This window comes from Lates calcarifer, linkage group LG16_LG22 (assembly GCF_001640805.2).
Source record: "Lates calcarifer isolate ASB-BC8 linkage group LG16_LG22, TLL_Latcal_v3, whole genome shotgun sequence".
Taxonomy (NCBI): domain Eukaryota; kingdom Metazoa; phylum Chordata; class Actinopteri; family Centropomidae; genus Lates; species Lates calcarifer.
Window position 1 is genome coordinate 6395388 of NC_066848.1, and position 27202 is coordinate 6422589.

Consider the following 27202-nt stretch of genomic DNA (forward strand, 5'->3'; position numbering starts at 1 on the left):
AAAAACATCATACACAAGCTGTAAAAATGTTTTCTGAGCAAATAAACATTAAATATGATATAAATACAATACCACTGGAACCACTCTCTTGCTGCTTGTATGTGTGTGACTGTGTCTGTTCTGTGTGTGTGTGTGTGTGTAAGGAGGAGAATGTAAAAAAAAATAAAAATTAATGCAGTTTGGATCAGGAGGCAGTATTTAATGGAACGGTTCTATATTTTGGGAAAATGTTTATTAGTTTTCACACAGATTAAACAAGTGAACTGTGTTGTGTTAAGTGGCCTTTAAAAAGTGCAGGTAGGTAGATATTATTTATGGACAGGCTATCTCTGTATCTCTATTTCCTCCTGGTATCCTACAGTATTTAAGTTTCAGAATGGCTGTATTAGTGATCAGGGTGTAATCTTCACCTAATCATCAGCCAGAGCAATTGAGGTAGCTCATGCATGGCAAAGTATTACAGAGATGTGTATTTATTTGCTAGGTAATATATGAAGCTAGCTAGATAGCTATCAATTCAGTGAACAAAAGGGTTAAATAGTTTCTGGGTCTCGATCTGCTATGGTCCAATTACAGTGATTAGACAGTCCAGTCAATTTTGTTTTTATTTTTTTTCACCCCACAGGTACTATAGGCTATAAAATCATTTTCATTTACTGAGAGAGCTTCAGTTGTTTACACAAGATAATGACTCGGCTTGGCAAATGAATATTTAGTTAAGCCTAATTAAATAATCAATCAGGCAGGCTGTATCCCCGCCCCGCCCTGCCCCAGAAGGCCTTCTCCCCTGCAGGCAGGCAGGCACGCCTTCAGCCCTCAGCGTCTGATCACATTTCCTCAGCAACATGTTTCCTCCTCTGTTCGCCCAGACTGCTCAGCTGTCATATCCCCAACGGAGAGACACATCTCAACCCTGAGTAAGAAACTCTCCCAAACGATGTTACAAGTCGCCGTCCCTTTGCGGAACACCTTTTCAACTTAATGGTGAGCATGCATCCTACGGGCACACACGATGTAACCTTACGGTGTAATTGTCAGTCAACAGAGACGTGGTTGTAGAGCTCTGAGTCTACAGCAGCAGATGGTCCATGTGCTCGCCCTCCTAGTCAGATTACCCGTCCATAGTAAATCCTGGGCCTAGCGTTTGCAGAATGGGGGCAGAGAGACGCGTCGGCATAGTCTAATGCTAAGCTGTTGTTTAATGCAGACCCTGTGGCTACGGGCCCGCTTCAGCTTTAAATGTGTGAGAAGCAGTATTGTGGCCAGCGTCTGTCAGCTTCACCCTCACTCTAACAGACAGGACCAGAGCAGGTGGACTCCATCAGAATAACTGATTACAACCCACTTAGACTGAGTTATAGCCTACAGACTCACCTGCTCAGATCGGAGACTGAAAGAACAGCCTGCCATACAGTTCACACGGACACAGTAAGTACACTAACACAGAGGGAAAATATCCTACAAAATCACTATAAACTCACCACTCACTCTAAATAGACATACAGAGAGACTATGTGGTAGATATAAGGGCCTGAGTGACTAAATGAATTAGTCAGCCTCCTCCCACAGTGTACTGCTCAAGGTGATGAAAAATCAGACAGTGTATATTTATATAATATGATCTGTGATTCTAATTGGGTTCAACAGAGTAACTATATATACATGCATGGAAAGAAAAAAAAATCTTTATTTCTACAGTCACCTGACATATTCTCCAACAAGAGAGCACACAGAGCATAAAACAACAAGGGTGTATAATCCTCAGTTTTTTTTTTTTTTTTTTTGAGAGCTGAAAATGTTTAGATATGGACTGTAGGAAATCTGAGATCAGAGCATACATAGTTACAGACATTAATGGGGTACATGTGCCATTTTTTTTTATCCAAGTAAGTGCAGCAGTTGCGTCAGACATGCCCCATCTCGCAGTGTTAAATACTTAAAATCTTGGACCCACATGTGAATCTGGATCGGAACTAAAAACTAATCACTTGTTCCCTGGCTGATGGCCAAACCTTCCACCAAATGTAATTGAAATCTGATAACAGGTTTTTGAGATATCCCCTGAAAAAACGAATGAACCAACTTGGCAGAGGTGATCAGTGGAGACTTCAGGGCTCCCGGATACTTTACCTGTTTTCTTTTTATTCCATGACATAAACAAATATCTGTGGCATAACATAGATTTTGTATGCTAGATTTTCAATGTGCCTATGTGCCCTCAGCAGCAGGAGGTTGATCTTTACAATGTTTTCTAGTATGTCCGTGATTATATAGCTGTATTTTTGCTTTGTTCAGTATAGATTGGTTAGCAGTGCTCCATTTGTGCTGAGTTTCAGTTCATAAAACAGAAAGAAGTTGAAAACGTCTTAACAAAAGAGGGACTGATTATTTTTCGAACAAGTGCACTAGAGCTTCCCAGGAGAAGGGCCAGTGAAGGTGTGTTTCCCTGATTGAAGTGAGCTGAACTCTTTTAACTCCACCACGTGTTAACACCAAGGTACAACAAGCTCAGTGGTAGTAAGTGTTAAAAAAATTAATTTATATCTGCCACACAGTGAAAATCATCAACAGTTTCTTTGGTCTCCAGATGTACCATATACTAACCTAACACTGGATCATGGTGTGACCATGCTGCCTCATAGACTTGCTTTGTTACCTTTATACAGGGCTCATAAGGCTCTTTGTGGCTGAGAGACTATATACCCCAATTCCCCTAAGCACTGCACAAGTGTTCCAAACAAACAAACACATGCAGCCTTGCCTTATTGAGGTTCTCCTCCAGAGCATCAAATAAACAGGAAACACTATAGACCATAATACGGGGGTGGGGGGGTATTGAAGATATTGCAGGTATTGCCTCAAACAAAAATGAGCAATTCATAGAGGTGAAGTCATGCTGGCGCAGCTATACTGCTCCTGGCTCTGGCCTAATTTAACCCATGGTTATACCTTCTTTGAGGTGTAATTTTCTTGGAAACATCCTGCAGTTTCTTTGAATTTTCCTTCAATTCTTTGAAATGTTCCTTGAGGTTATAGAGAACAAAGAAAGAACATAAAAATGAGCTTGTATTTGTCTAGGAGAAGGTTAACATGTTAACTAAAGCATTCTATGCTCTTGTAACTATTCTGATATATAATTCAAATTGATGTGATTTCGTTTTTGCTATTACTTGGTAAATTAATGTCTGAGGTTCAGAAAAACAATCCTGAAATTTGAGTAAAAATTGGTTTTGCCATTGGCATCAAGTACTGCATTTAGAGCAGGAAAATTGATGTGGGGGTTGGTTTTCAGGGTTTCGGGGCCCGGATGCTCATCAGTGCTATAACTGATTAGTGATGATCCAGATAGCTACCCAGGGAGAGCAAGCGATCAGCGGCAGCGGCTGTGGCCAGCAGCATGCTGGTGTTTGGATAATCAGTCCTCCAGTGGCTCCACAGTGACATCAATGGCTCAGTGCTGTTTTAGTGGCATCCTGCTGATGACAGAACATTGAAAAAGAAACTGATTTTTTTTTTTAACAGTTTTGAAGTTTAGCTGCAGGTTATTATACAGGTTATGAATATGATAATGTTTCTGGTGCATCATCACAAACCTTGGAGCTAAAGTGGTTTTGTTTTGTAAATGTGTTCACAAACACCTCTCTATTCCAATAAACTTAATGATGATGGCGGTTAACCTCCTTCTGCTCTGACCTGCTCTGAAATGGGACATCATCTACCGAGGCGGTCACCACAGTGTTGTCAGAAATAGACAGTTTAACAGTGAGTGGACAGAGAATTGAATTCTATGCTGGCTGGTTTAAAGCTTCATTGTTTACTTTGCATCAAAACTTTTTCAGGTGAATTAAGTTTCCAAAAGATTGTTTTATTTTTCACAAAGAAAGGACAGTTTTTTAGAATAGAATTGAATGAATTGGCATTGTGTCAGATGATGATCCAGCCCTACCAAATTATTGATGAGTTTAAAAAAAGGCCTAGGACACTCAAATGGCAGTTCTAAAGTCTAAAGTTCACCTGCTTCATACCTCATCATCTGTAGTGATATCTGGAGAGATGGTTTGCTTTGCGTCTGAATTAATAATACCAGCAGCTTCACTGTGGTGAAGAGATTTGTAAAGCAACCTTCCTTTGTTGATGTTCCTGAGGATAATATGTAATGACAAAAGCAGCAGATTTCACAAGTGTAGAAGGCTTACAACTTGAATTTATAGTTTTATTCTACTTTTACTGAACATACAAAAAACATGACCTTCCAAAAAGTCATCCCCAGTCCCTGAGTAGGCAAACAAGTATAGTACACTCATAGTAGTACACAACAGCAAACACCAACAGCATTCAGTCACTGCAGCTGTCAGGGTCTGAGAAGTTCTGAATCAAGGAAATCATAATGAGACATTACCATATACAAGGAGGCTTGCACTATTTATCTCAACAGTGTTTGCCTCAAAATTACACCTGCGCGTCCTCATTCCGGCATAAGTGCCATTGTACTCTAACTAGCAATTGCGCCTCACTCACTAGCCAACATCTTCATCACTGTCTGTGCATTGCACTGACGGCTTAATGAGCCAAACTTCGCTACTTGTGTAGAAAGAAGAATGTAATCTCTCTCATTAGATGGCAAGTTGGCAAATGTTTTCAGATGTGGCCTAGTTTATGTTCAAATTGTACTGTACGTGAGCTTTGTTGTGTGATATATGTGTTATTTTTAATTGAATATATGCCTGTAAGTCTGCTCCTCTAATGCTTATTCTAGTCCTTTTGTTATTGATTAGTCTGCTGATCTCATTCATGATTAACTGATCATTTGTTCAGTCTGGAAAATATCATATAATAGTGAAAAGAAGCCTTTACAACTTACCAGGTTGATATATTTTAATCTCTTGTCACTGTCAAAAATGCAAAGATATCTGCTTCACTATCGTAGAAGACTCAGACACTGTACCAATTAATTGTGGCTTAAAATGACTCAAACAATTAATCGAAAAATTTAGCAGTGTCAATCGCATAATCAATTAATCAACAGAGCATTTCAGCTGTCGTAGTCTATTTTGTGTCGTATGACTGACAACAAGGGACATGTAGGCCTATCAGTTTGATGTGATAATTTGTTGTGTCCTCTCGGTGTCTCTCAGTCATCAGCCAACCAAGTCAACCAAGGATTTACACGGCTCCCTTGATCCATTGCCCTCTGCACACCTGCGTGATTGGCATCCTAAAATATGGGTTGAACTGAGCTATAATGAAAGCAGGAGGCTCAGCGAGACCAATAGTTGACCCTTATATACATGACCTTGCTTCTGACCTCATGGCCCTTATTACCTGAACCACTTCTGTGTGTGGCCTGCAGTTTAATCCTGACGGATCAATACCTTTCAGGTGTCTTAATATCCCAGAGAACCTTTTGGTCTGTTTATTTAGGTGGAGGCCAGTAGCATAGATTGCTGTAATAGTATGAATTAGTATTGAATGTAATTCAGATTAAATGAATTTGAACCACTACACAATTAAGAAGGATGAATGTGGTTTAGGGTCTAAATTGCATTCATCATGCAGACTGTGTCGGGTCGAAACAGCCTTGAAATATCTTACTTTGGATTGTACTAAAACGAATTAGCAGCAGTGCATTAGAGGTTATAGTGAAAGTTCTGTTAGGATCAAATGTATTGACTAAAATATAAACCATGAGGCTTTGCATGCTTGCTGCATTGTCGCTGAATTTCTGTGAAAATTGGAAAGAAAAAAGAAGCTGGCAGTGCGGTACTTCCTACCTGCAATTTTTTTTTCCCTGGCCACAGTGTTTCCTCTAAAATCGATCTATTACTCATGCTGCTTGTTGATGTTGCCAATTTGCTGTCACATGCGTGGTGATATAAGATGGTCTGTTTTTATCCCAGCTGTCTCTCTGCCCCAACTTTGGATTACAGATCTCTGTGAGGCAGGATCGCTGCGTAGTGACCAAGGTCTTGTTATAGGTGGTATATGAGGTGAAAATAAGTGCATTGTAATATCATGCTACTATAGTGTCCAATTCCAGGTCCAATTTCTATATGCAGTACCAGTCATGACCTCTTGCCTAAATTGTATTACTGGTGATAAGCAACGGATGTCAGTCAACACTGCTGCTACTACAGTGCTACCCATAGCTGCAGAAACTGGTCTGGCTGACAATATGTTTGGGCATGTTACAATCTGGTGTTGGCCTGATTAATTTATTTTACTGTTCGAGAGCATACTAGATGTTATGATACCCGTGTAATCAAACGGGTTGTGGGTTTGACGATGTTGTTATTTAAAATGTTTCAATGGAGCCATTTCAGGAAAAGGTGACTATATAAAATGACTTGAATTTGTTGTCTTATTATTGCAAAATCATATTTTGCCAGACAGGCATGAACAGAGTTTGCTGGGTGACACATCCACACATTAAAGAATCTGAGGGAAAGTTCTATGAAATTTGGATAATCTATAATGCCTTAATACAGGCTTTATAGATTATCTGTCTATTAAAGGGATCATTTTGTGGTTTCAAGGTTACATTTGTACAAATATTTCTGAAGGTTATAAAGCCATTTTTAGAATGTGGTTGGCTTTTCCTTTGTCTTTGATGACTTTAATTCTCTTATAATTGTCATTTTTGCATTGATTACATTTGAATTACAAAACTGAAGAAATGGAAGAATGAAGAAACAGCAGGTCGACTAACAAGCTTTGCTGCTTTTTCTTTTTGATGTACAGAGTTTTAAAAATTTTGTGAACAAATTGTGTCTCTTTGCTCATTAACATCTACAGTACAAGTAGACAAGCAAGCAAGGCTACTGAAAACCCCCAAAACTAGCCTACTCACTGTCTGTAGTCTCTGTCAGTAACATGACCTTTGCCTTGTAGGTCATAGCGGGCTGTCAAGAGTCTCCCTGGTGTACCTCTGGGATTGGTCAGGTAGTGTACAGTGGGTTTTTCAAGCTCACTGAAAACCGCTGCCTGCTGAACTTGTTATTGAAAAGAGTGCTGGCAGTAAACAAAAAAGTGAAGTTGTGGGCTGTAAAAACAAGAGACATGCTCTGTACAGCTGAGGGAATAATTCTCTGACTAGGTTTGTCATTACGAGGGACACTTTTCACATTAGACATAGTCATTTGATTCATTAATAACATGAAAATATTGATTAGAACAGTTTTAAGTAAAACATTGATTAAACATAGATAGACTACTAGTGGTATTTATTCTTGCACTGTGGCAAATAATGAATATCCTGCAAAAATATACACAAACCAATTACACATTTTATTTGAATTTTGATTAAATTTTCCTTTCTCCAGAAATCAGAGGACAGGTTTCTGATTTGTTCAGTGAAACACTGTGGTGAACCTCATTTCATGTAAATGAGGTCTTCTGGGTGCCCACACAGCCCTCATGACAATACTTGCAATCTCATTCACTTTATCGCTCCCTCCTCTATTGATATTGGCGTTCCATATTCAGCGTTTTATTACTTATCGCTGTGCAGTTATTCATATCAGGTCTTGTGAGCTGATCAAGGAGCAGAGTTTTTCACTTGCAGGGAGGCTTCTCTGCTTTGTTGTTTTATCTCGTGCACACGTATGAAAAGGGCCTGAGGGAGAAAGACAATGCTGTCTGCTTTAACTCATCTCGCTGCCTGACACTGAGGTATCAGGCACCGGCAGGGGAGAGAGAATATTTTATCTGACATTGTCACTCTCTGTAGAAACCTCAGGGAGGCTGAGGCTGCTGTGACACACTTGGTGGTCAGCAGCACTGCACATGATTATGACAGCTCTGCTAGACTCGCCGAAGCCACAAGTCTATGTGTTACAATGAAGCAAAATCTTTATGGAAGCAGCTCTGTATCTATTGTTCTACTTTAAATCACATTTTAAGATATATATTATGATTTGACTAGAAAAATGTTAAAAGATTTCTATAAATCAGCTTCCTTTACCAGTAACTCATCACTAATGAGAATTTTTATTTCCCCCAGGTCATTACTATTCATGCGACTTCTTGGACTATGTGGAACAACATCTTATGAAGAACAATACAACGTGTTTAGCTCATCCATTCACCAGATGACACAAGTCGGGTTTGGAAGTCCCAGACTGATTTAGATTAAATAGTAAGAGAGGGGAAACATGGGAGTGTCATTGTTTCGCTTGATTGCCATCTTTGTGGCTGTCAGCATAATCCACTGCCAAACAGTTTGCAACAGACAAATGTCCCTTGAGTGGCACCTTAAACAGCACACAGTCCAAATGCACTGGACTCTCATAGGAAACATCTGTAGAAGTGTTGCTCAGTGTTGGGGGGAGTCTCAGGGGGAAGACGAGTCAAGTGGGCGCCCTTTCAACTTCCCACAGTTATGCCCGCTTCAGCTGCAACATGGAGACAAACTGCTGATGTCTGCTGATGAAACACTGAAGTCATATGGCATCAGACTCCTCAATGTTTCAAAACACAACTTTGAAAGCTGCTCCACAAATGGACAGATAAAAGATCAGTTCCTTTTCCCCCACAATATAAATGAAAGTGCACAGGTTGAGGCCAAGTGGCTCACCCCGGGTCGTCATTACTTCATCGCCCTGCATGAGGGAGACACGCAGCTGTGCAAGCTTGGCTTAAGGCTCAATGTGTCTGTTAAAACACAACTTTGTCAGGTTTCTCCTCTGCTTCGACTTTGTTCAGGGAAAGGTATTTGTCAAACAGACCTCTGGGAAGGTGCATACCACTGTCGATGCCACCACCGCTACTCTGGGAGGTTTTGTGAAAAGTTTGATGCCTGTTTGGATAACCCTTGTGAAAACAAAGGAGTCTGTTTGAGCAATGGATCCACAGATCCAAACCACAGAACATATAAATGTCTGTGTCCTCCACATTTTACAGGTAAGGACAAAACTCACTGATCCCATCTGTTGAGCTATCTTAATTTATTTGAATTAGAGCTAGATCAAAAACTACTACCACACATCTGATTTTTACCTTTGTTGTACAATGAAATCACTGTAAATCAGATGTTATTTGATGTTCTGAGCAATGTTTGCATCAAAGAAGTTAACCTCACCAGAGATACCTGTCATGTATGTTTATTTTGTATACTCTGATTAATGCTTTTCATAGAATTTTACTCTCAGATTAGTTGAGGGTAACAGAAAGAATATAGAAGAAACTTAAACAGAATCAAGCTACTTCTTAATTCTATATTTATTGGACACATCAAGTTAATGTTATTCAGCACACACTCTCATGTAAAGCAAACACAATTAATATTAAAACAGCTTATATTCCAAATGACTTCTATCTTACTCTGTTTGCTGCCAACATGTATTCAGCAGTATTATCTACAGTAATGTTTTCATTTTCAATTAGAAATTCAAATAAATGACACCAAAGGTCTATGTATGCATGCAAACTTCAATCCAGGCACATTGCTTTCTCTGTGTGTCAACTAACTTGCCATTTGTTTTAGGGGTTAACTGCTCTGAAGTTGTTGGAAAAGAGAACTGTGACAAAATTTGTGAAAATGGGACATGCACTCAAGTGTCACCTACGTCCTTCAAATGCATCTGTGACACAGGAGTCTCTGGTAAGTAGCTCTTATCCAGCTGGTTGTTGGTGTAATATAAATGGATTGCCTGTCATTATGTCAATGAGAATCTAATCTTTGAATACTATCACAGAGTTTTTATCCCTGACCGACAAATCATGCACTGACAATCAGTTTTCCCTAATGCTGTACACCAAAGGCAGTGAGAAAGAATTTGCTGCATCCCACTTCCCAAATGCAGAACCATGTCATTTGCCTCAAAGGGGCAGTTATCTTCAGAAAGGTCAACACTGAAAAAACTACAAAAGCCATATATCATGGAAAGATCAGCATTTCCTCGTGGGCTTTAAAACCTGATCCCACTTGATGTTATATTTGTCATCATAATATATGAAGCGGCCACTTCAGATCAGATACCTCATGTTACGACCAGTGACGTGTGGTAGTAAAAAGCCAGAGCTAAACTGCTGGCTAACTGAGCATGGCACAGTTGATAAAACAAAGGTTTACAGCAGTCAATTAAAGTATAATTTAATATGTATTGTTTCTGCTGAGCATATTAAATCAGAACTTTTATACCGGCCAACTACTGTGAGCCTGCTAGAAAAAAGAAAGGCATGGCTGAAACATTCATATATATATTTTTTTATGTTTAATTATTTAATGCACCCTGGTCTAAGATGATGGAGCGGATCCAAAAATCTAATTTATAGTGGTGTTCAACATTAGGTTTCTGTTCTTTGTAATTTCTACTATATTCTGTACAAATCACTGTGTGTTATGCTCATGGTGTGTTCAGCTAACAATACCCACTTTAGTAACATATTTTTCATTGGCAGCCAAACTGCGTTCCTTGCCCTGTGATTTAGAAAAGTTACCTAAGGTTCATGTACGAACATTGGGTGGCACTCGTGATCCTTGTTTATGAGACATTATCGCTTCACCCATTATTTATGTAATGAGTCTCATTTGCTCCAGTAACATACAGTTAGGTTAATGGGTATCGCTCACAAATGGGTTACAAGACCTGGATACTCCTCAGGCTGCCCTGGATATCACTGTCTGCTGTAAAAACAAGCCTGCAATGAACTTTCTGGAGTAAAAACTCCAGGTGGCTCTTCACACTGATTCATTGTTTTGTTTGGAGCACAATTTGTCTTGGCAGCATTCTTGAAGTGTCAGAGCTTTGCCTTCCGAGTCCAGCCCATGCTTTCAGCTTATTATTTTGGAGATGTGGTTTCAAGGTTACTTTCAGTGCTGTCTGGCATCTGTTTTTACAAGAGCAGATTAAGGCCATACAGGAGAAGAAAGTTTTTTTTTTTGTTCTCAGTATAGGAAGTGAAGGGTAGTATTAGACATTTCAAAGAACTCTGAACTCATTTAACATTTAAACGAGAGGATAAGGAAATTCTCTGAATCTTTGAAAGGAAACAATATTACTTTGCCTTCATCCTCTTGTGCACCTGGAATGCCAAATGAATGCTGAATTGAACGCCTCACAAATAAAGACATGCATTACATTCAGTGAAGAGTTTATTTATGTTGATTTTCCCCTCATTTATGTCTGACTTTGCTGAAATTTGATTTTTTTTTTCCCTGAAATATTACATCCCCTCATGCTTTTATATGTCCAAAAATCATATTAGCTTCAGCACTGTTTTATTGATAAAACCAAACAAAACAGCGTACTTTGTAAAAAATGTCCACCCTTGTGGAAGGATAATTCACATAATTCACATTGGAAACAAATTGGTGACTTACATGCACCCACTTCCTTTACAGCTTTTATCTAATTTGCCTTAATTGCTGCTGCTCTCTCAAGTAAGCAGTCCCCGCTGGGTGCTTTCGCATAGTCATGGTGTCCTCCTGTCCCATCAGCTTCTTGGGAGTTCTGTGGAGCTTGTGCTTCCTCTACCTCCCTGCTGCAGTTGCCTCATTAATCAACTGGAAGTTAGTGGCTGCTCCAGCGCTGGCTGCCCTCATAGGCCAAAGTCTATGCGCACAGAATAATGAGCCAAACTCATGGGACGTTTCAAATGAGATTTTCTTTTGATTTGACTCTCCTCTGAGCTACCTCTAGGGTATTTGTTGCAAGGTATTACCATCTTTATGGGGCCATTTTCATTTGGTATAGGGTGTTAATTGTTTTTGCAGTCTTGTTGGTTGTAATATCAAATTTCTAAAGTTTAATTTGAACTATATATGCAGTCATTACCCTTGTTAAACTGTTTAATTAGAAACTGACACAGTGTTGTTTCCTTATGTATATTAGATTGTTACAGTTCATTATCACTGCTATAATAGGGGTGTTTGAGTTGGAGATCTGTGGTAGACATAAGTAAATGCCAGCACAAATACAAATGATTGTGAAAAGGGAAATAGTCATACCACACATGACCTCAACCAAAATAATCACATATTAGGAAGTTCTGTTTTCAGTTGCAGAGAGTGTTGTAGCCATTATCTGTGTCATAGATATGCATGACAGATGGAAATTTTCCTTAAAAATATATTAGTTGGTATTGGTGTAACTTTTAGTGGACCGGTTATGAAAAGTCAATTTCTAGTGGAAAATGAGCTGAGGCAAAAGCAGGCCCTGAAGTTGTACACAGTAAGATTGATGCCCACAGAGGAGGCTATGAAGAGCCTCTGGGACATGAGCACTTGTATCAGCAGGGGGATTAAAGAAAATATGCAAAGAAAGAGTCACTGGAAAGATAAATGTGTAGGCACCTTGTGAAGAACACAAAAATGAAAACCCTCACCAGGGAATAACATCAAATTTTATTCACCTTGAACTTGCAGTGAATTCAGTCTAATTTTATCCTTTGCGTACACTGTCACAGCATTACCTTGTCACTGGTTAAGCAGCTGGTAGTGAAAGTGTTGTGGTACTGCAGTATTTAGAAAACTACTGGCCACAGCTTAATTCAGAATTACTTTGGAAAATGCTTACAGTATGAACTAGGCTACAGCACTGACTACTTAGTTTACAGTTAAGTGAAAATCATTTTTACACTTACTTATCATTTTATTACTATACAGAGTATAGAAGTGCCTTATATACTCTCCCAAATGACTACGTTGTCTGCTGTAAATGAAACTTGCATACATAGACTATTTGGCCTCTTGCATCACTGTATATTCTCACTTAACCACTGTTTTCTTAACAGTGTTCTCGTAAGGACCAGAACTGAGTGTCACACATCACGTTACTTTGCTATGTTGCAAGTGTGTTACAGTGTGATCACATAACAGTCAACTTGCCATGCCTGATAATGGTGCTAACCCAAATGCTCATTAATATTGATGCTGTGTGTAGACATCACTGGATGGCAGCTGCATGCCATCAAATCCTCATCTGTGCACAAGCACAGATTTTAATACACACACACATAGCATGAGACACGAACACCCTGAGGTGGAGGCGATTCTCCATCTGAGGAAACAAGCAGGAACAACACAAGGAGGGCACACACTCATCTCCTTGTATATAGCTCTCAGAGAAAACCATGCATTTTAAGGTGAGCCAAACCTAATGATTTATTTAGTCAGCTGTTTAGGACTTGCAGTCTACTTTACTACACATTTGGTGTTTCCCAGGTGAAATGAGTAAAAAATAATGGTATTATTCTATCAAGAACAAAAACACTGGCTATACAGGGCTGCCAGGTTTTTCTGTGTTTCATAAAATATATGTACTATTTGTACATTACCAGGTACTGAAGAACTTACTGTAGAAGCAACTATAATTAGCCTAGTCTTTGCTGTGTCTTAATATAAATATTATTTTCATCAGCTTGGTAAAATCTTTGTTGCTTTTATGATTTTCTAATTGGTTTGGACAAGACAGTCTATGTTAATGTGATAGTATCTGAAGTTGGCAATTATGCAAAGATAGAATTCTGACAGCAATGACACTATGTACAGTTGCCTTTAGTTTAATTGCGAGGATATTTTCTTGAATTGTATACATGCATAATGAGAGGGAGCAGCTCAGCACATGCCTCTATCCTATGTAATTAACACATCAACCACCCGTCTCTCCATGGATTGTAAGTCATGTCAGTCATATCTTCTCTGGCATAAACTTGGTCAAATAACTTTGAAGCCATTTCATACATGTCTAATGTGACTTTCCATTTGAGCAGATTCTGTCAACATGTGATGGGCAGTGACTTTGATTTTGTGTGACTAAATGTTGTTCCCATAATCTAAGACTCAAGTGCTCAATGTTGTATTACCTGTTTCATAGGCCCACCTTGTGAGAAGAGGAAAGTGGCCTGTCATCCAAATCCATGCAGGAATGGTGGCCTGTGTGAGGAGACCCCCAAAGGATTTGTTTGTCATTGTCCAGAAAGATTCGGGGGCTTCTACTGCGACTCCAGAGTTGACTTCGATTGCATGTCATATGCATGTCAGGAGGAACAAATTTGCACCGCAGGGGAGCGTGTGAGGACTTAATTTCCCTTATTTGTTTTATCTCAGAGGGATATAAACAAGAAATGGCACATGAAAATTAATATACTGTCTTGAAACAAGATCAAATGGCTTCATTCTGAAGGCTGCTACAGCAATTAATATTTCCTCCTGAAGATGAGCTAAGGGAAAGAGTCTCCTCTTGCATTTTGATTGAATGTCCTTCTGCATATTTAAGTGCCAGTTTGAAACGTCTCATCAAAAGCTTTTTGTAATTGGATGCCTGCTGCAATTTTCACCTTTCACTGGAAATGTTATTGTGGTCATACATTTTCCAGAGACAGTAGTGTTTCTAATGTTCTAGAGGATACACTAGAGAAAAAGCAGTAATGGTCTAATTGTCTTTCTCTGACCTTTGTTTTGTTCATTACAGTTTGCCAAGTGCACTATACATTTTCGCAACCCACCTAAGAATACCAGAGTAGCAGCAGGCTAAAAGGGACATTTATCAAAATAATGCTGGATATCGCTGCTGCTTGACATCAATATTTTTCCAGAAGCTTAATTTGAAATTCAAATCCTTTTAACTTTGAATTACAAGAACATTAGCATTTATTAGCCTTTCATAATAGCTATAACTCATATTTAAATGCACATAACGCCTATTACTTACTTGTCTACTTAGATTTGATGATATGTAATGGTAGATATCAGCAACAAACAATAATATGAGTCAGTCAAGGGACTACAGTGCAGTGATTTGGTCTTTTGATAATGATTTGATAATGGTCCTTCAGTTAGTAATCTAATGTTCCTTTTTGTGTAATCTAACCCTGTCTTCCCAAGCTGACATGTGACCTGGTTTGTTTTGGCTCTGTATGCAGGCTTCTGAATGTGTCTGTGCAGATGGTAATGTGGTCCCAGTGTGCAGGAGGCAGCAGAACCTGTGCAGCCCATCACCATGTCTCAACAATGCCACCTGCATGTCCAGGGGAAATGATTATGTCTGCAGGTGAAACACAGAGGGATCTAATAGAGGCCATTCTCATAGTCCCCTTTCTAGATGATTGGGATGTCTTGTGAATGTGTGTCCTGCTGTGAGTGGATAAAAATGGATTTTCTTTTATTCTTTCTCTACCTTTAATGCGATTAGGATTTACATTTCACTTAAAAGCTCTAGGACTAATGCATACCTGTTAAGCAGTCCTCAAGCTTCAGTGTTGGCTGGTGATTCTATATTTTTCTTATTGTTGACCACTCCCATGTAAATGGACCATGACCAAAACCAACAATAGATTGATCCCACCTACAAGTGTATTGTCTGTGTATAGAAGAATTGTTATTACACTGAATGATTTGGTACCGTCAACATGGGAACTGTGCAGTATTTTGAGTCAATCCTGCATTCACCATCCTGGAGCTGTAAATACTGACACACTAGATGTGTGTTAATCCACAATTGGAAATAGTCCCAAACAAATGCAGCATTTACTCCTGTTTGAATGACATTTGCTAAGAACTACTGTGCCCAGATGTTTTAAGCAACTACTCACCCCTTTTTAAAAAGATAAAACTATGTACTTGTGAGCCATTAAAGACTGACATCTTCATTAGAAACAAATGAGCTTGGGGCTGAGTGACACAAACAGAGTAGGGAGGTTGAAAAGTAAGAAAAGAACTAGTTGTTGGTTTTGGTTTGTGCGTGGCATTTATTGACAATGAGAAAAATATAGAACAACGTTAACATTAGCCTTTAAATCAAAAATGACACGGGTCAACTCTCTTATTCTCCCATTTTGTTGGAAAAAAAATGTTTTCAACACAGCATTATCAATCATCTGATACTGTATCAGCTCCATTCAAGACCTGTAAAAGAGACAGGAAACCAGACTTGCCATTTAATCTTACATCTGTTTGCTTCATGAAGCCTTTTGGAAAATACAGGCTTCTACTAGATTATAGTCTGCCTCTGATGACCTCTAGATACTTATCATCATAGTGAAACCCATCTTAAACACAGTCTAAAACTACTGCTAGTGCTAGTGCTTATACTGCAAGTCTTTGTCCATATCTTGTATCCAGTTGCAGAGTCATAGAAATACTTGTACAAGATACAAATGTTTTGGTTACTTACTATTGTGATTGATATTAATATGCTTTCAGGTCTACTGCATGCTTATCAGGCTCTACTCTTGTGACCTCCACTCAGCCTTAAATCTGATGTTTTTTAAATCCAGTTATTGCACTATACCACATGATAAGACTGATGGGTTCAAAGGTCTCAACACATACATTCTGATCATTGCTCCAAGACTAAATTATATGGAATGTTGGCTCAGCTCAATATGTTTTTTAAATGACTTTTTAAATAATAATGGACATATAGAACCTGAATGTTGCTGACTCCTTCCTGACACCTAAGCATTTTATTTTTGCTACGATAGCTTGTATACTCAAAAATTATTATGGGAGTCAATTAAGTGAAATGTGCATTTGCCATATTAGACAGTACAGTCGGTGAAATGAAGAGAATTTGGCAATCGAGGCCAAAAAGATTCCACACACTATCTCACCCAGGGACCCTATCACAAACAAGTCATGTAGAAGACAAAATTATAGCCCCATGTATCTTGTAAAAGAAAAAAAACAGGCTTGTTAGTGCTCAAGGCTCTGGGTGAATTGATTCTGATGACACTGACCTCATCTCAACAGATGTCTGAGAGGGTTTTCTGGGAAGAACTGTGAAGAAATAATTGACTACTGCAGGCTGCTCAATATCAACTGCCTAAATGAGGGATTGTGCTTGAGTGTAATTGGCGGATATCAGGTAAGTAATTCAATGCTTCAGTCTTAATGAAATACTCTGAAGCCCAGAAAATACAACTCAGTGCACCGTAACAGGGTTTACAGTACAGATGGTGAATAAGCAGAGCTGTGATACATATATACAATAAGTATTTTGTTTCAGTAGTAATATGTGTCTTAAAACTTTTTGTAACAGCCAAAAACATATATATTATTATTGCATGATTATGATTATAGGCAGTGCAAGAATTAGCCTAGCTGTGTGTGATATATTATGTAGGACACCTACAGCCTTTTTCATTTATTATGAGCATATCAGAATTTCCATAAATCTGTTGATTTGTGTGTGTATTTTATATACGAACATATAATAATTAATAAATAAGTTATCTCTTTTAATGATGGCGATTTCACTGACAAATGCTTCAGACTGGCAGTTACTATGTGACTTAATTGTCTTTGAATACAGAAAAATTCAAACATGAGAGTGCAAATAGATAGATCCGGTCCATTGAACACATCTGGTTTTTAACATAAAATATGCTACTAGATGTCACAGAATAGAGAGTCTTTCTATCTTTGGTTTCTAAAGTTCTATGCATAGGAAAACCCATTATTAATTGAAATTAATTAAAACAAAAAACAAAGAGAATAACAGAAATGTCAGTGGAAGAAAATGCCTACAGATGGCAGTAATCCAATTCTAACCCATTAATCATTGTGAGTATGTGGACACTTTACTCAGACAGACAGGTTCTGGTCTAATTTGCCTCTCTATTGCTCACTCTCCTCAAATGTCTGTATTTTTTACAACACCTGAGACTGCTCTGTAATGCCCCATAGCTCCTAATTATTCTCCATCAGTCTTGTTCCATTAGACCACTGAGAGTGTTCTTAATCTAAAATCCACTTTAGATGCTTCGTGTTGAACCATCAGACATAATCAGAAAATGTTGCACACTTCAAATGGGTCATTTCTTCTTTTTATGTTTTTATTTTTATTTATATGTTGATATTATTTTCCTTTGTGCATGAAAACCATTGGGTAGTTCATTAAGAGCAGGCTGCGCCTTTTATTCCCCCTGTTATGAACACGCTCTTAACAGACAGAATAAAACTTGAGATCACATTAACCTGATTTTATTGGTAGATACACAGAGCAGTCCTTTTGGACAACTTTGCTTTGACTCTGTACTCCAGAACACTAGATGTGAAGAAAGTGACAATGAGGTTAATTAATTAGTGCTGATTTGCTGAAGAGTCCATTCACCCAAATTTTCTCACTGATAATACCGATAATGGGAGAATATCTAGCCATGCTGATAGACTTGGATATTTGCCTTTACTACAGTATAATTTGTGGTGATCTCAACATTGAAAAATGATGATTTTAAAATAACATTTTAGAATCACTTAGTAGCAATTTTTATTTCCAGAATGACTGGTTACTGAGAATAATCCACATACCTCACTCTTCCATTTCCATTTTAAATGATGCCCAGTAAAACCTTTCAGGAAATTAAATTAACTTCTGAGTTTACTTGGTCATTTTTAAAATTGTGTGACTACCACAAATTCCATTCACCTCCATTATATTGAGGTAGTGGCATATGTCTCAGAGGAGAATATCTCAAAACCTGAGCAAATCAAATCAGAACTACCTGCATGGGTAGATATCACTTGAGAGAGTGAGAAAGTAGGGCTTTTTGTAGTTTGAGTGCGCTGACCCTTTTATTTAAGGGTGTGTACAGCCACATCAGATGAACTGTGTGCAGGTTGTTGCCATTTTTTACATTTGTACAATAACTTGACCCTCATAGTTTTTTTTTTTTTTTTCAAATTTGAAATCCACTGAGTCGGAGTAAACAACATATAGTTGCTCTAATACATACTCCTCTGTGTGACTGTATTTGTTGGTATCGGCTGATAAGTTAATGTATAATGTACCACTGATTATTTGAATATTATTCTGTTCTCCTGCAGTGTGTTTGTGCCCCAGGATGGATTGGAGAGTTTTGTCAATATGTGGACAATGCCTGCCTAATGAAACCAAACAGCTGTATGAATGGAGCCACATGCATTACAACAAGTCAGCCATCATCTCCCCCACAGTACACATGCAAATGCCCCTTCGGCTTCACAGGTGAGATAACCTCACTTTATTGTCTGTTTTTGCTCTCTTCCCATCTGTCTGTCCGTCTGTCTGTTGGCAGGGTATCTCAAAATATGGATCGATTTGTACAAACCCTTGTGGGAAGGTTGGTTCTGGGGCAAAGGAATGACTGATTAATGTTTGGGGAAAATCTGACGTGGAACTGGCATAGCTTGACAGTTACATGCTATTGGCAGAGGTTTGTTTTCTGTTTTGACATTTGAACACTTTGTTGGTATATAAACATCGTGTAAATGTAATGTGCACACGATGCTGTGCAAAAATGTGGAGCTGATATGCAACGCAGGTAGTGAAAGCAGTAATTTTCTGAATATTTTACTCCTTTAAGACAGTGAATCTGCAGTCTGCATGCAAGACATTTGACACAGAGAGCTCTCATGCTGAGAGCTATCCATAAATTATAAATGTTTCTATTTTGCTTTTTGTTGGTGTGTTAAAGCAGATAGCATTAAAAAGGCTTAAAATCTAGAAACAAGTCATGAGAAAGTCATGTATTCTATTAAAATTGCATTATTTATATCATGCTAGAATAAATACACTTATTGTACGATCACTGAAAATACTGGTTTATGATTGGCTGGTAGGTGTCCATTAAACATTTATGCCATATAAAAAGTTCCACAAAGGAAATGCATTCTTCGCATAGCTTACATAAAACACAAAAGTTTAATCTGAGGCATTACCAGTTAATTTACTGGTTTGTTGTCAGTTCAATCCAAGGTTAACTGTGTATTAATGTAGTCTTAATGTTTGTTTGTAGTCAGTGTAATCCGTTTTTGTGGTCATGGATTAAAGTACAAAGTACAAATGAACATTAAGACTGCATTAAGCCACTTTTGATCATTAGGGTGCAGAAAACCTACTGAACCAATTCAGAGAAATGAACCTTGATTTGATATGGCTAATGTGTTAGCAAAATGTTTTTTACCTGTCCAACACAGAGAGAGCAACAAGCAAACTGGTGAATGTAGGCTCAGTATTTCAAATCCAGTTGTTCCACTAGCTTCTGAGAAAGATCTTTCTCCTTCTCAGTATTGACTTTCTTTACCAGGCACTCATTTACTTCAAATCGCTTACTTTCTTGCAAGGTAGGCTAGCTTACCATTTGCTTGGGTTAGGTCCTGCACGGGGAACATCTGCTTTTTTAATTGAATTTTAAATATTACTGTATTGTACCTGAGTTAGCTTAAAGATTTTGTCTGCAGTCCCTTGGTCCGTCACAATTAAAACATGTGCACAGTGACAGAACATCAATAAACAAATGAGACAAACATATAATACAACATAATACAATATTATACACAGTAATACAATATACTTCCATTTTCCAAACCTTTTAACAAACATTTAATTTCTTGTGTTAGTGTTGCTAATGTCCACGTAGCTGCAGTCTGTTCTCTACTAATACCATAGTGACCTGTCACTTTTTACAGTGGTTTGTTTTGAGAGCGAGGGGTCACATTAGGGTTCATTCAATGTCTTCTAATACTGTACTTTGATTGCATATGGGTCAGCAGTGCAACATAATAAGAGGGGAGGCCACCCTTAAATCGTCAGGTTTAGGTTCAAACTGCCATGTCTGCAAGCATCCACTCTGATTAATGCCTCAAAAGACTGAATCACAGCCAGCACAAGGCTTTCCTGTTCTATAAGTGGCCTCTGACCTCTGACCACCCCAAGGAGGTGGACAAGGAAAACCATCAATATATTTGTTACTAGTAGTAGTATTAGCAGCATTTCTTGTTGATTCACTGCATATGCAACCTCAACAAAGAGTGTATTTGATGTAGCATAGAGGCACAACACTTTTGGTTTGTCTAAAGCCAAAGAGACAAACATCAAGACTAGCACTACAATTTAGAACATAACTAAATGTCTTAAAAGTGCAAAATGAATTGGAAAATGACTATTTCAGGACAGATTTTAAGCAAAGGCCACTTCCCTTGATGAAGCGATTTTTTTTATTTTTTATTTATTTATTTTTTTTTAAAACCTTGAAGCTTATACCAATCGCCTTGCCTGCTTGACATTTCTAAGGCCTGCTGCTGATTGCTTGAATCCAAGCACTCTGGCAAACTGCTTCCTAATTAGCTGCCAGCTCAGAACATGGCTGGAACTTGTTAAGCTATCAATGACAACTGTTCTAAAAAAACAAGGGAACAAGAGAACAAGAGACACAAAAACAAAAGAGGGTTGTTGTAGAGTGTGAGATTTAAGAAAAAAAAGTGTAATCCTTTTCATTTACCATGGTTTGAAAAGATTAAACAAATTCATAGAAGCACACAAAAACAATTGTGATTTTCACAAGTGTGTCATTGTCTTAAGACCTGTCTAGCTGGGGTGCAGATACATGAAAATTTTGCAGTGATATTTTAGTCATGACAGGTTAATCTTTTTGATTACAAGCATAGTGTGTAGTCTGTACTGAAAAATCAGTAGCTACAGTTTAGGCTGTTTTTGGCAGTTACACATTTTTTGTTCTTCAGGCTCTGTGCTTCAGCACATTGAATTTGAAATGAAATAATGGGTGCTACATTTAAGTGCCAAGTCTCTTTCATTTGAGCAGGTTTACATCAAGATTGAGATTGATTCGGCCTGTTTAGAATATTTCACTTCTACTCCCTGAAAAGCTCATCAGTTGCTTTGACTGTATGTTAAGGATTGCCATTCTGACTGCTGATGAAATGTCGTCAATGAGCTCTGATGCATTTTAGCTGAATCTGAGTCACAGACAGTCGTCAGCAGTAAAATCATCAAAATGCTGGTGTGCCAGTTCCACTGGCAGCCAGACCTGCCCAAGCCATAACAGAACCACCACCACGTTTGACAGATGAGATGGTGGCTTTGGGTCATGAGCTGTTCTTTTTTTTTCATCCACACTTTCCTACTTCCATCATTTTGATAGAGGGTGAGTTTTGTTTCGTCAGTACATAGAGCTTTTTTCCTTTTTTCCAGCTTCTTTTTGTATGTTTTTACGTATTGTAACCTGGCCTCTCTCTTTTGAGGTTTACCAGAGCTTTGCAACTTGAAGTAAACCTTCAGAGGTTATGCTTATACACTTGATTGTTGACAAGGAAACATGTATGCCTACATCTCGGAGAGCATTTTTTGACTTGCTATGCAGTCATAAGGCATTTTTTCTTCACCTTGCAAATAATTTACCGCTCATCCACAAGACTGCTCCTCTGTGTACTATTTTCAAGAATGTACTCAGCTGTTGGCTTTGCTTTTTTTTTTAAATCTTCTTCACTGTCATGGTCACCTCTTTATGCCTCATATTCAGAGACAACTCCACCTTAATCTAAATAGAAACTCTCGGTCAACTCTAAGCCATTTGTGAGCTCTTTCCTTCATGGACTAACTTCAAAACAACAACAGCTGCCCAAGAAACATTTAGTAGCCAGGTGTCCAATTATTTTGAACCCTTGCAATTCGAGCACTATGTGTTAAAGGGGCTCTTTCAACACTGATGTAAAGCTACTCAAATGAACATCAATATTATTATATTATACAATTATTTTTCATTACAGCTGAGACTTGGCACAGAAAAATAATCACTTCAATACAATACATACAACGTGTCAATTTAGATTTTATTACATTCTCTATTTTAAACATTATTTAACAAGAAATGGAGTGGAACAACACAGATTGTGATCCCTGCTGAACATTGTTTATGATGTAGAATGGTTGTGATGGTACAGCACAGCATTGTTTCTCTCTTGTTTTATTGCTTAAACAACCAGTGAATGTGATTTTTTTTTCTTCCCCAGTGCACTCAGGTTTTGGCCTTTAGCACATTTCCCCATCTAGCCTTAAGTCCCGACACACTCACCTGTCAGTCAGATAACCCCTTACATAGCACTACATGAACAAGATTTTTTCCCTCTGTTCAAAGCTGAAATCTGTTGCCACTTCAGTAATGGAAAATTGTCTCTTACACCATGGCAGGTCTTAGTGACTGATAGAATTCATCATTTTCTGGCATCTTGGGATTTTTGCTTTGGAATTTCAAGCCATGCAGCATAGAAAGGCCAATTTAATTTCAAGCTTTGCCCAGAAACCCTGCTGTACTCTATCATAGATCATAACTCAGGATACATTACCCAAGCCCCAGCATTCGGGTTTCATTTTGGAAGACTTTATTTTTCACAGAACAACAAATTCTTGGCATACATTTAGCTGGTCTCATTCAGACACACTCTTGTTCTCTTTTAATTGTGCATAATAATTTAAGATACAGGGACTAGACATGCAGTATAATGCTGTATGCAGTAAAAGATTAAAATCTACTGAAGGTCCAGGACTGTGCTTATAGGATAAATTATGAAACCATCTGTAATTTTTCACCTGAAATGTACAGTGTAACTCTGTGCATTTAAACCTTTATCTACCAAATAAAAATCCTGGCCTTACGGAACCTATAGGTAAATGATGATTGTGCACAAGAGCCAGAAGTGTTTTGCCAAAATGGAAAAGTATAATCTTCAATTCTTACCTTTAATTTTAATGTTTTAATTAATCATTTTGTATCTTAGAATATTTCTAGTCTTTGATGACATTTTTAAACAAATATTTTGCAACTTAAATCACCTAAATTTATATAATTAAAGTTGCATAAAAAGAGGCTGTAGTACTACATAATTGATTTTATTCACAGCCATAAATGAGCGAAGGCGTTTCTCAGATTTTAGCAGGACAGATTTGTATAATTTGCTGCTGCACGGCATGGCATATTTTGTATATAATGACCTGTAGCAACTGCCGTGCAGATGATATCAATCATAGTGTTTGTGCTGTAGCATGAGGTTGCCGCTGTCAAGAAGGGACTTTCACTACATGTCATTGCTGCTCTGTTATTGATGATAGGACGTTTTAAATTAATAACCTATGCTGGAAGACACCCACCCCCAGCCGCAGTGGTAGAACCAGCAGCTGCTGAGGCAGCTGAGCACTGAGCCAATCTCCTATCAAGCAACCTGCATCCCCCACCTCATTTGCTCTCTTCAGCCAGGACAAAGCTCATTATTAAGTGTCCATTCTCTTAACAAGAAACTGAGTCCAACCGGTCCAAATAAGACTCTGACATCTCTGTTTGCTTTCTACAGGGGCTCACCTCCTTTTTCTTACAGCATCTTTGTGAAAGAATGTTTGTGGCCTAATTATTGTTTCAGGAGAAAAGGTGATGCAGGGCAGTTGCACAATTGCAGTCAACTCTTTAAGCGACATTATGGGAAGTGTCTATTTATTTTTTGATTAAAAAATTTAGAACAGATGGATACTATTTTTAGAACTGTATGCTAAATATGAAGCTAAAGCCATCAGCCAGTCAGTTTAGCTTAAAAGACTGGAAGCAGTTAGCCTGGCTCTGTCTAAAGATTTTTTAAAAATCTGCCTATCAACACCTGGCTGGCAATGTGGCAGTGATGAAGACTTCAGGTTATCAGTGCTCCAAGTCAAGAAATAGTCCGGCAGTTTTCCTCACTTAGGTTTCAGATTGAACAAACAACATACCTGTTAATTAGTGTATTATTCAATTATTGGTGGGTAGATTTATCTTTACCCTTTGTACAAAGCCAAGCTGTTGCCTCCTGCTTTCAGTCTGTATGCTAAGCTAAGCTAATCTATTTAACATATAGCATGAAAGTTGTATGATTACATCTGACTCTCAGCACAAAAGCAAATAAGTGTATTTCCCCAAACTATTTTGGTTGTATTTTAACAATGCAATGCACATATATGTTATGACTCACAAAGAGCTCTATTATGTGAGGATAGTCATGCATTTCAAATGCAACTAATTGCAGAATCTTTTACTTTTGTTCTCAGGAACGAAGTGTGAGACTGAGATCAACGAGTGTGACTCCAGCCCCTGTCAGCACAATGGCACATGCTCTGACTTGCTAGGACTCTACGAGTGCCAGTGTCCTACAGGTATGTTGGGTTATGTCCAAAACTAGAGCTTTGGAATAATATTTAAGTGATAAATGTGTTACCTGTGGTAGCAGGCAATACTGCAGACCTTTTAAACTTCTATGAAATGAATGCGGCCTAAGATCTTCAGCCAGGGCCCCTCCGGGCCATCTCTGTATACACTGAAAACTAAAGGTGATTAGCCTTTGCCAGCGGAGTCCCTAGACTGTGAATCATCCTGCCAGTGTACATTAGGCTAGAGAAGTCAGCATGATTCAGTTCATCACATGAATCATATATTTCACTTATGCCCTGTTTACTAAAAATCTTTTCTTTAATTATTATTTGTAAAATTATTATTGAAATTCAGTCTATTATGAAACTATATGTCATAAAAACACCTGCTTCACTGCACACTATTGATAACAGCATCGTCCATTGTGCAGTACAGAGGCAACAAAGCTTAGTCACATTATTCACAGTATCAATTTACAGTCTTGGCCTGTGATTGACAGCTGAGAAAAATCGCCAAGTTCACTGCCAGAGCTCAATAATACAACCAAATTGTGCAAATATTATATTATGAAACTCCCATTAATATAATTTTCCTATAATTGCTTATTGTGCCTCACCGGCTGAGTCTGAATCTACATTCACTCAGCGTAAACTGACGGACCACTTGTGGGAGCTCCTCGTTGTTGGCACGGCAAAGTTAGTGTGTCTGGCAATTGCTCGTGCCCACTTCAGTGGAATGTTTCACAGCACATACAGACCAACGGCACTGTGGGCAGAGCATTTTAGTGGCCAGGTGATGTTTTTCTCACAAGAATTTGCCACTGTTATTTTTAGCTGTTCTCAGCAAATAATTTGTCTCTTTAGGGAAATGTGACATCGATGGTAATGAAACATTGTGTTTGTTCACTCTTGTTCAATTAAACATTAAAGGACGATACCAGTGTTAATGACACAAGGGTCACAGAGTCCCTTCGCCTCATCAGTTGCTGAAAGCAAGGCATATTAGAGTCACTATTTAAGGTGACATTCAAAGGTGTTGTTATTGTATTTTCATCAACTGATGAATTGTGTCAGCCCTTGAGGTGTCTAAGGTGCAACTCTTTGTAGTTTAAAAGATTGTGAATGAAAGCATGAAGTATTATCAAATTTATCCATCCGTCCAAGCATCCATCCATCCATTTCCTGTACTGTTTATTTTGTTTAGGGTTGTGCTGGGCTGGATTCTTCCAGCAAGCATTGGGTGAGACGTGGGGCACACCCTGGACAGGTTGCCAGTCCATCTCATGGCTAACATGGACAGAAAAACAAAGTCATACCTACAGGGAATTTAGAGTTTCCAGCTCACTTAACTGGCATGTCTTTGAACTCAGGGAAGAAACCGGGGGAAATCTTTGCAGACACAAGGAGAACTTGCAAACTCTTTCAAAGACCAGCAGGTTCAAACTCAGGGCCTTCTGAATAACAATTAACAATGCAATAGTAACAAAGAAGCTTAATCCTTCTTTAACTAACAAATGGGAAACTATGTAGGGAAAAACATTATACAGAGTGGGCTTTCCTCATATCAGCTGTGTTGGTGACTCTGATACTCATCCTGAAAAAACAAACAAACAAACAAACAAACAAAAAAAAAGCTATAGGCAAATGTCAGTGTGCCGGTCCAAGAAAACATTTTTGAAGATGACATGTTTCCTAATGCACAAGATTTGTAACTGTCTCTTGTGTTGTTTTGGGTGAGCATTGCTGTGGAAATTTGGCTCTAATGTTTGAGGAATGAGGGGGTGGGTTGATAGCAGTGTCAATGGGGTTATCGAGTGGGAACCTCCCATCACAGATGTCAAGTTGAATTAGACCCACGACACCCCAGAAAGCTCAACAGTTATCATGTGCCGCCCCCGTTACACCTGCTCAGAGCATGGATCAGGACTGTACCCATCTGCACTGGCCTGCCTGTGTATTTAGGAACATACGTGTTTCACAAATCTAGTTTTGATGACTGTATTTATGCTCTCACTATTAATATCAACAGTAAACCTACATTTCATATTCTGGACCTATGCTAAAAAGCTGTGATTAGTGATTAGATGTGTAAGGTGATTATGCAGAGAGTATAGAGTCCTGTTTGACCGCTGACTTGACACTGATGTCTGCTGTATCTCCTATCTTAAACATAAGATAGACACCATACTTTGCACACAAGGTGGTGCCTTTTCTTTTCAACTAAGGCTATTTTGCTTGCTCTTTTCAGCTGCCTCTGAAGCGGCCTTTGCAGCCTGCCATAATCCCTGATCATGAATCCCTAACTCCCTGAGTAAACT

General features: G+C 38.5%; 1 protein-coding gene across 1 annotated transcript in view; it reads left to right on the plus strand.

Annotated features, from left to right (window-relative positions):
* Positions 1–782: 782 nt before the first annotated feature.
* eys (eyes shut homolog) overlaps positions 783–27202 on the plus strand; it is a 140041-nt gene continuing 113621 nt past the window's right edge. Inside the window, exons 1-8 of the mRNA XM_051076578.1 lie at positions 783–984; positions 8000–8898; positions 9482–9598; positions 13815–14011; positions 14863–14990; positions 16691–16805; positions 18767–18926; positions 24786–24890. Coding sequence (XP_050932535.1) covers positions 8151–8898; positions 9482–9598; positions 13815–14011; positions 14863–14990; positions 16691–16805; positions 18767–18926; positions 24786–24890 — 1570 coding nt within the window. The 5' untranslated portion in view covers positions 783–984; positions 8000–8150. The remainder of the gene's footprint in view (positions 985–7999; positions 8899–9481; positions 9599–13814; positions 14012–14862; positions 14991–16690; positions 16806–18766; positions 18927–24785; positions 24891–27202) is intronic.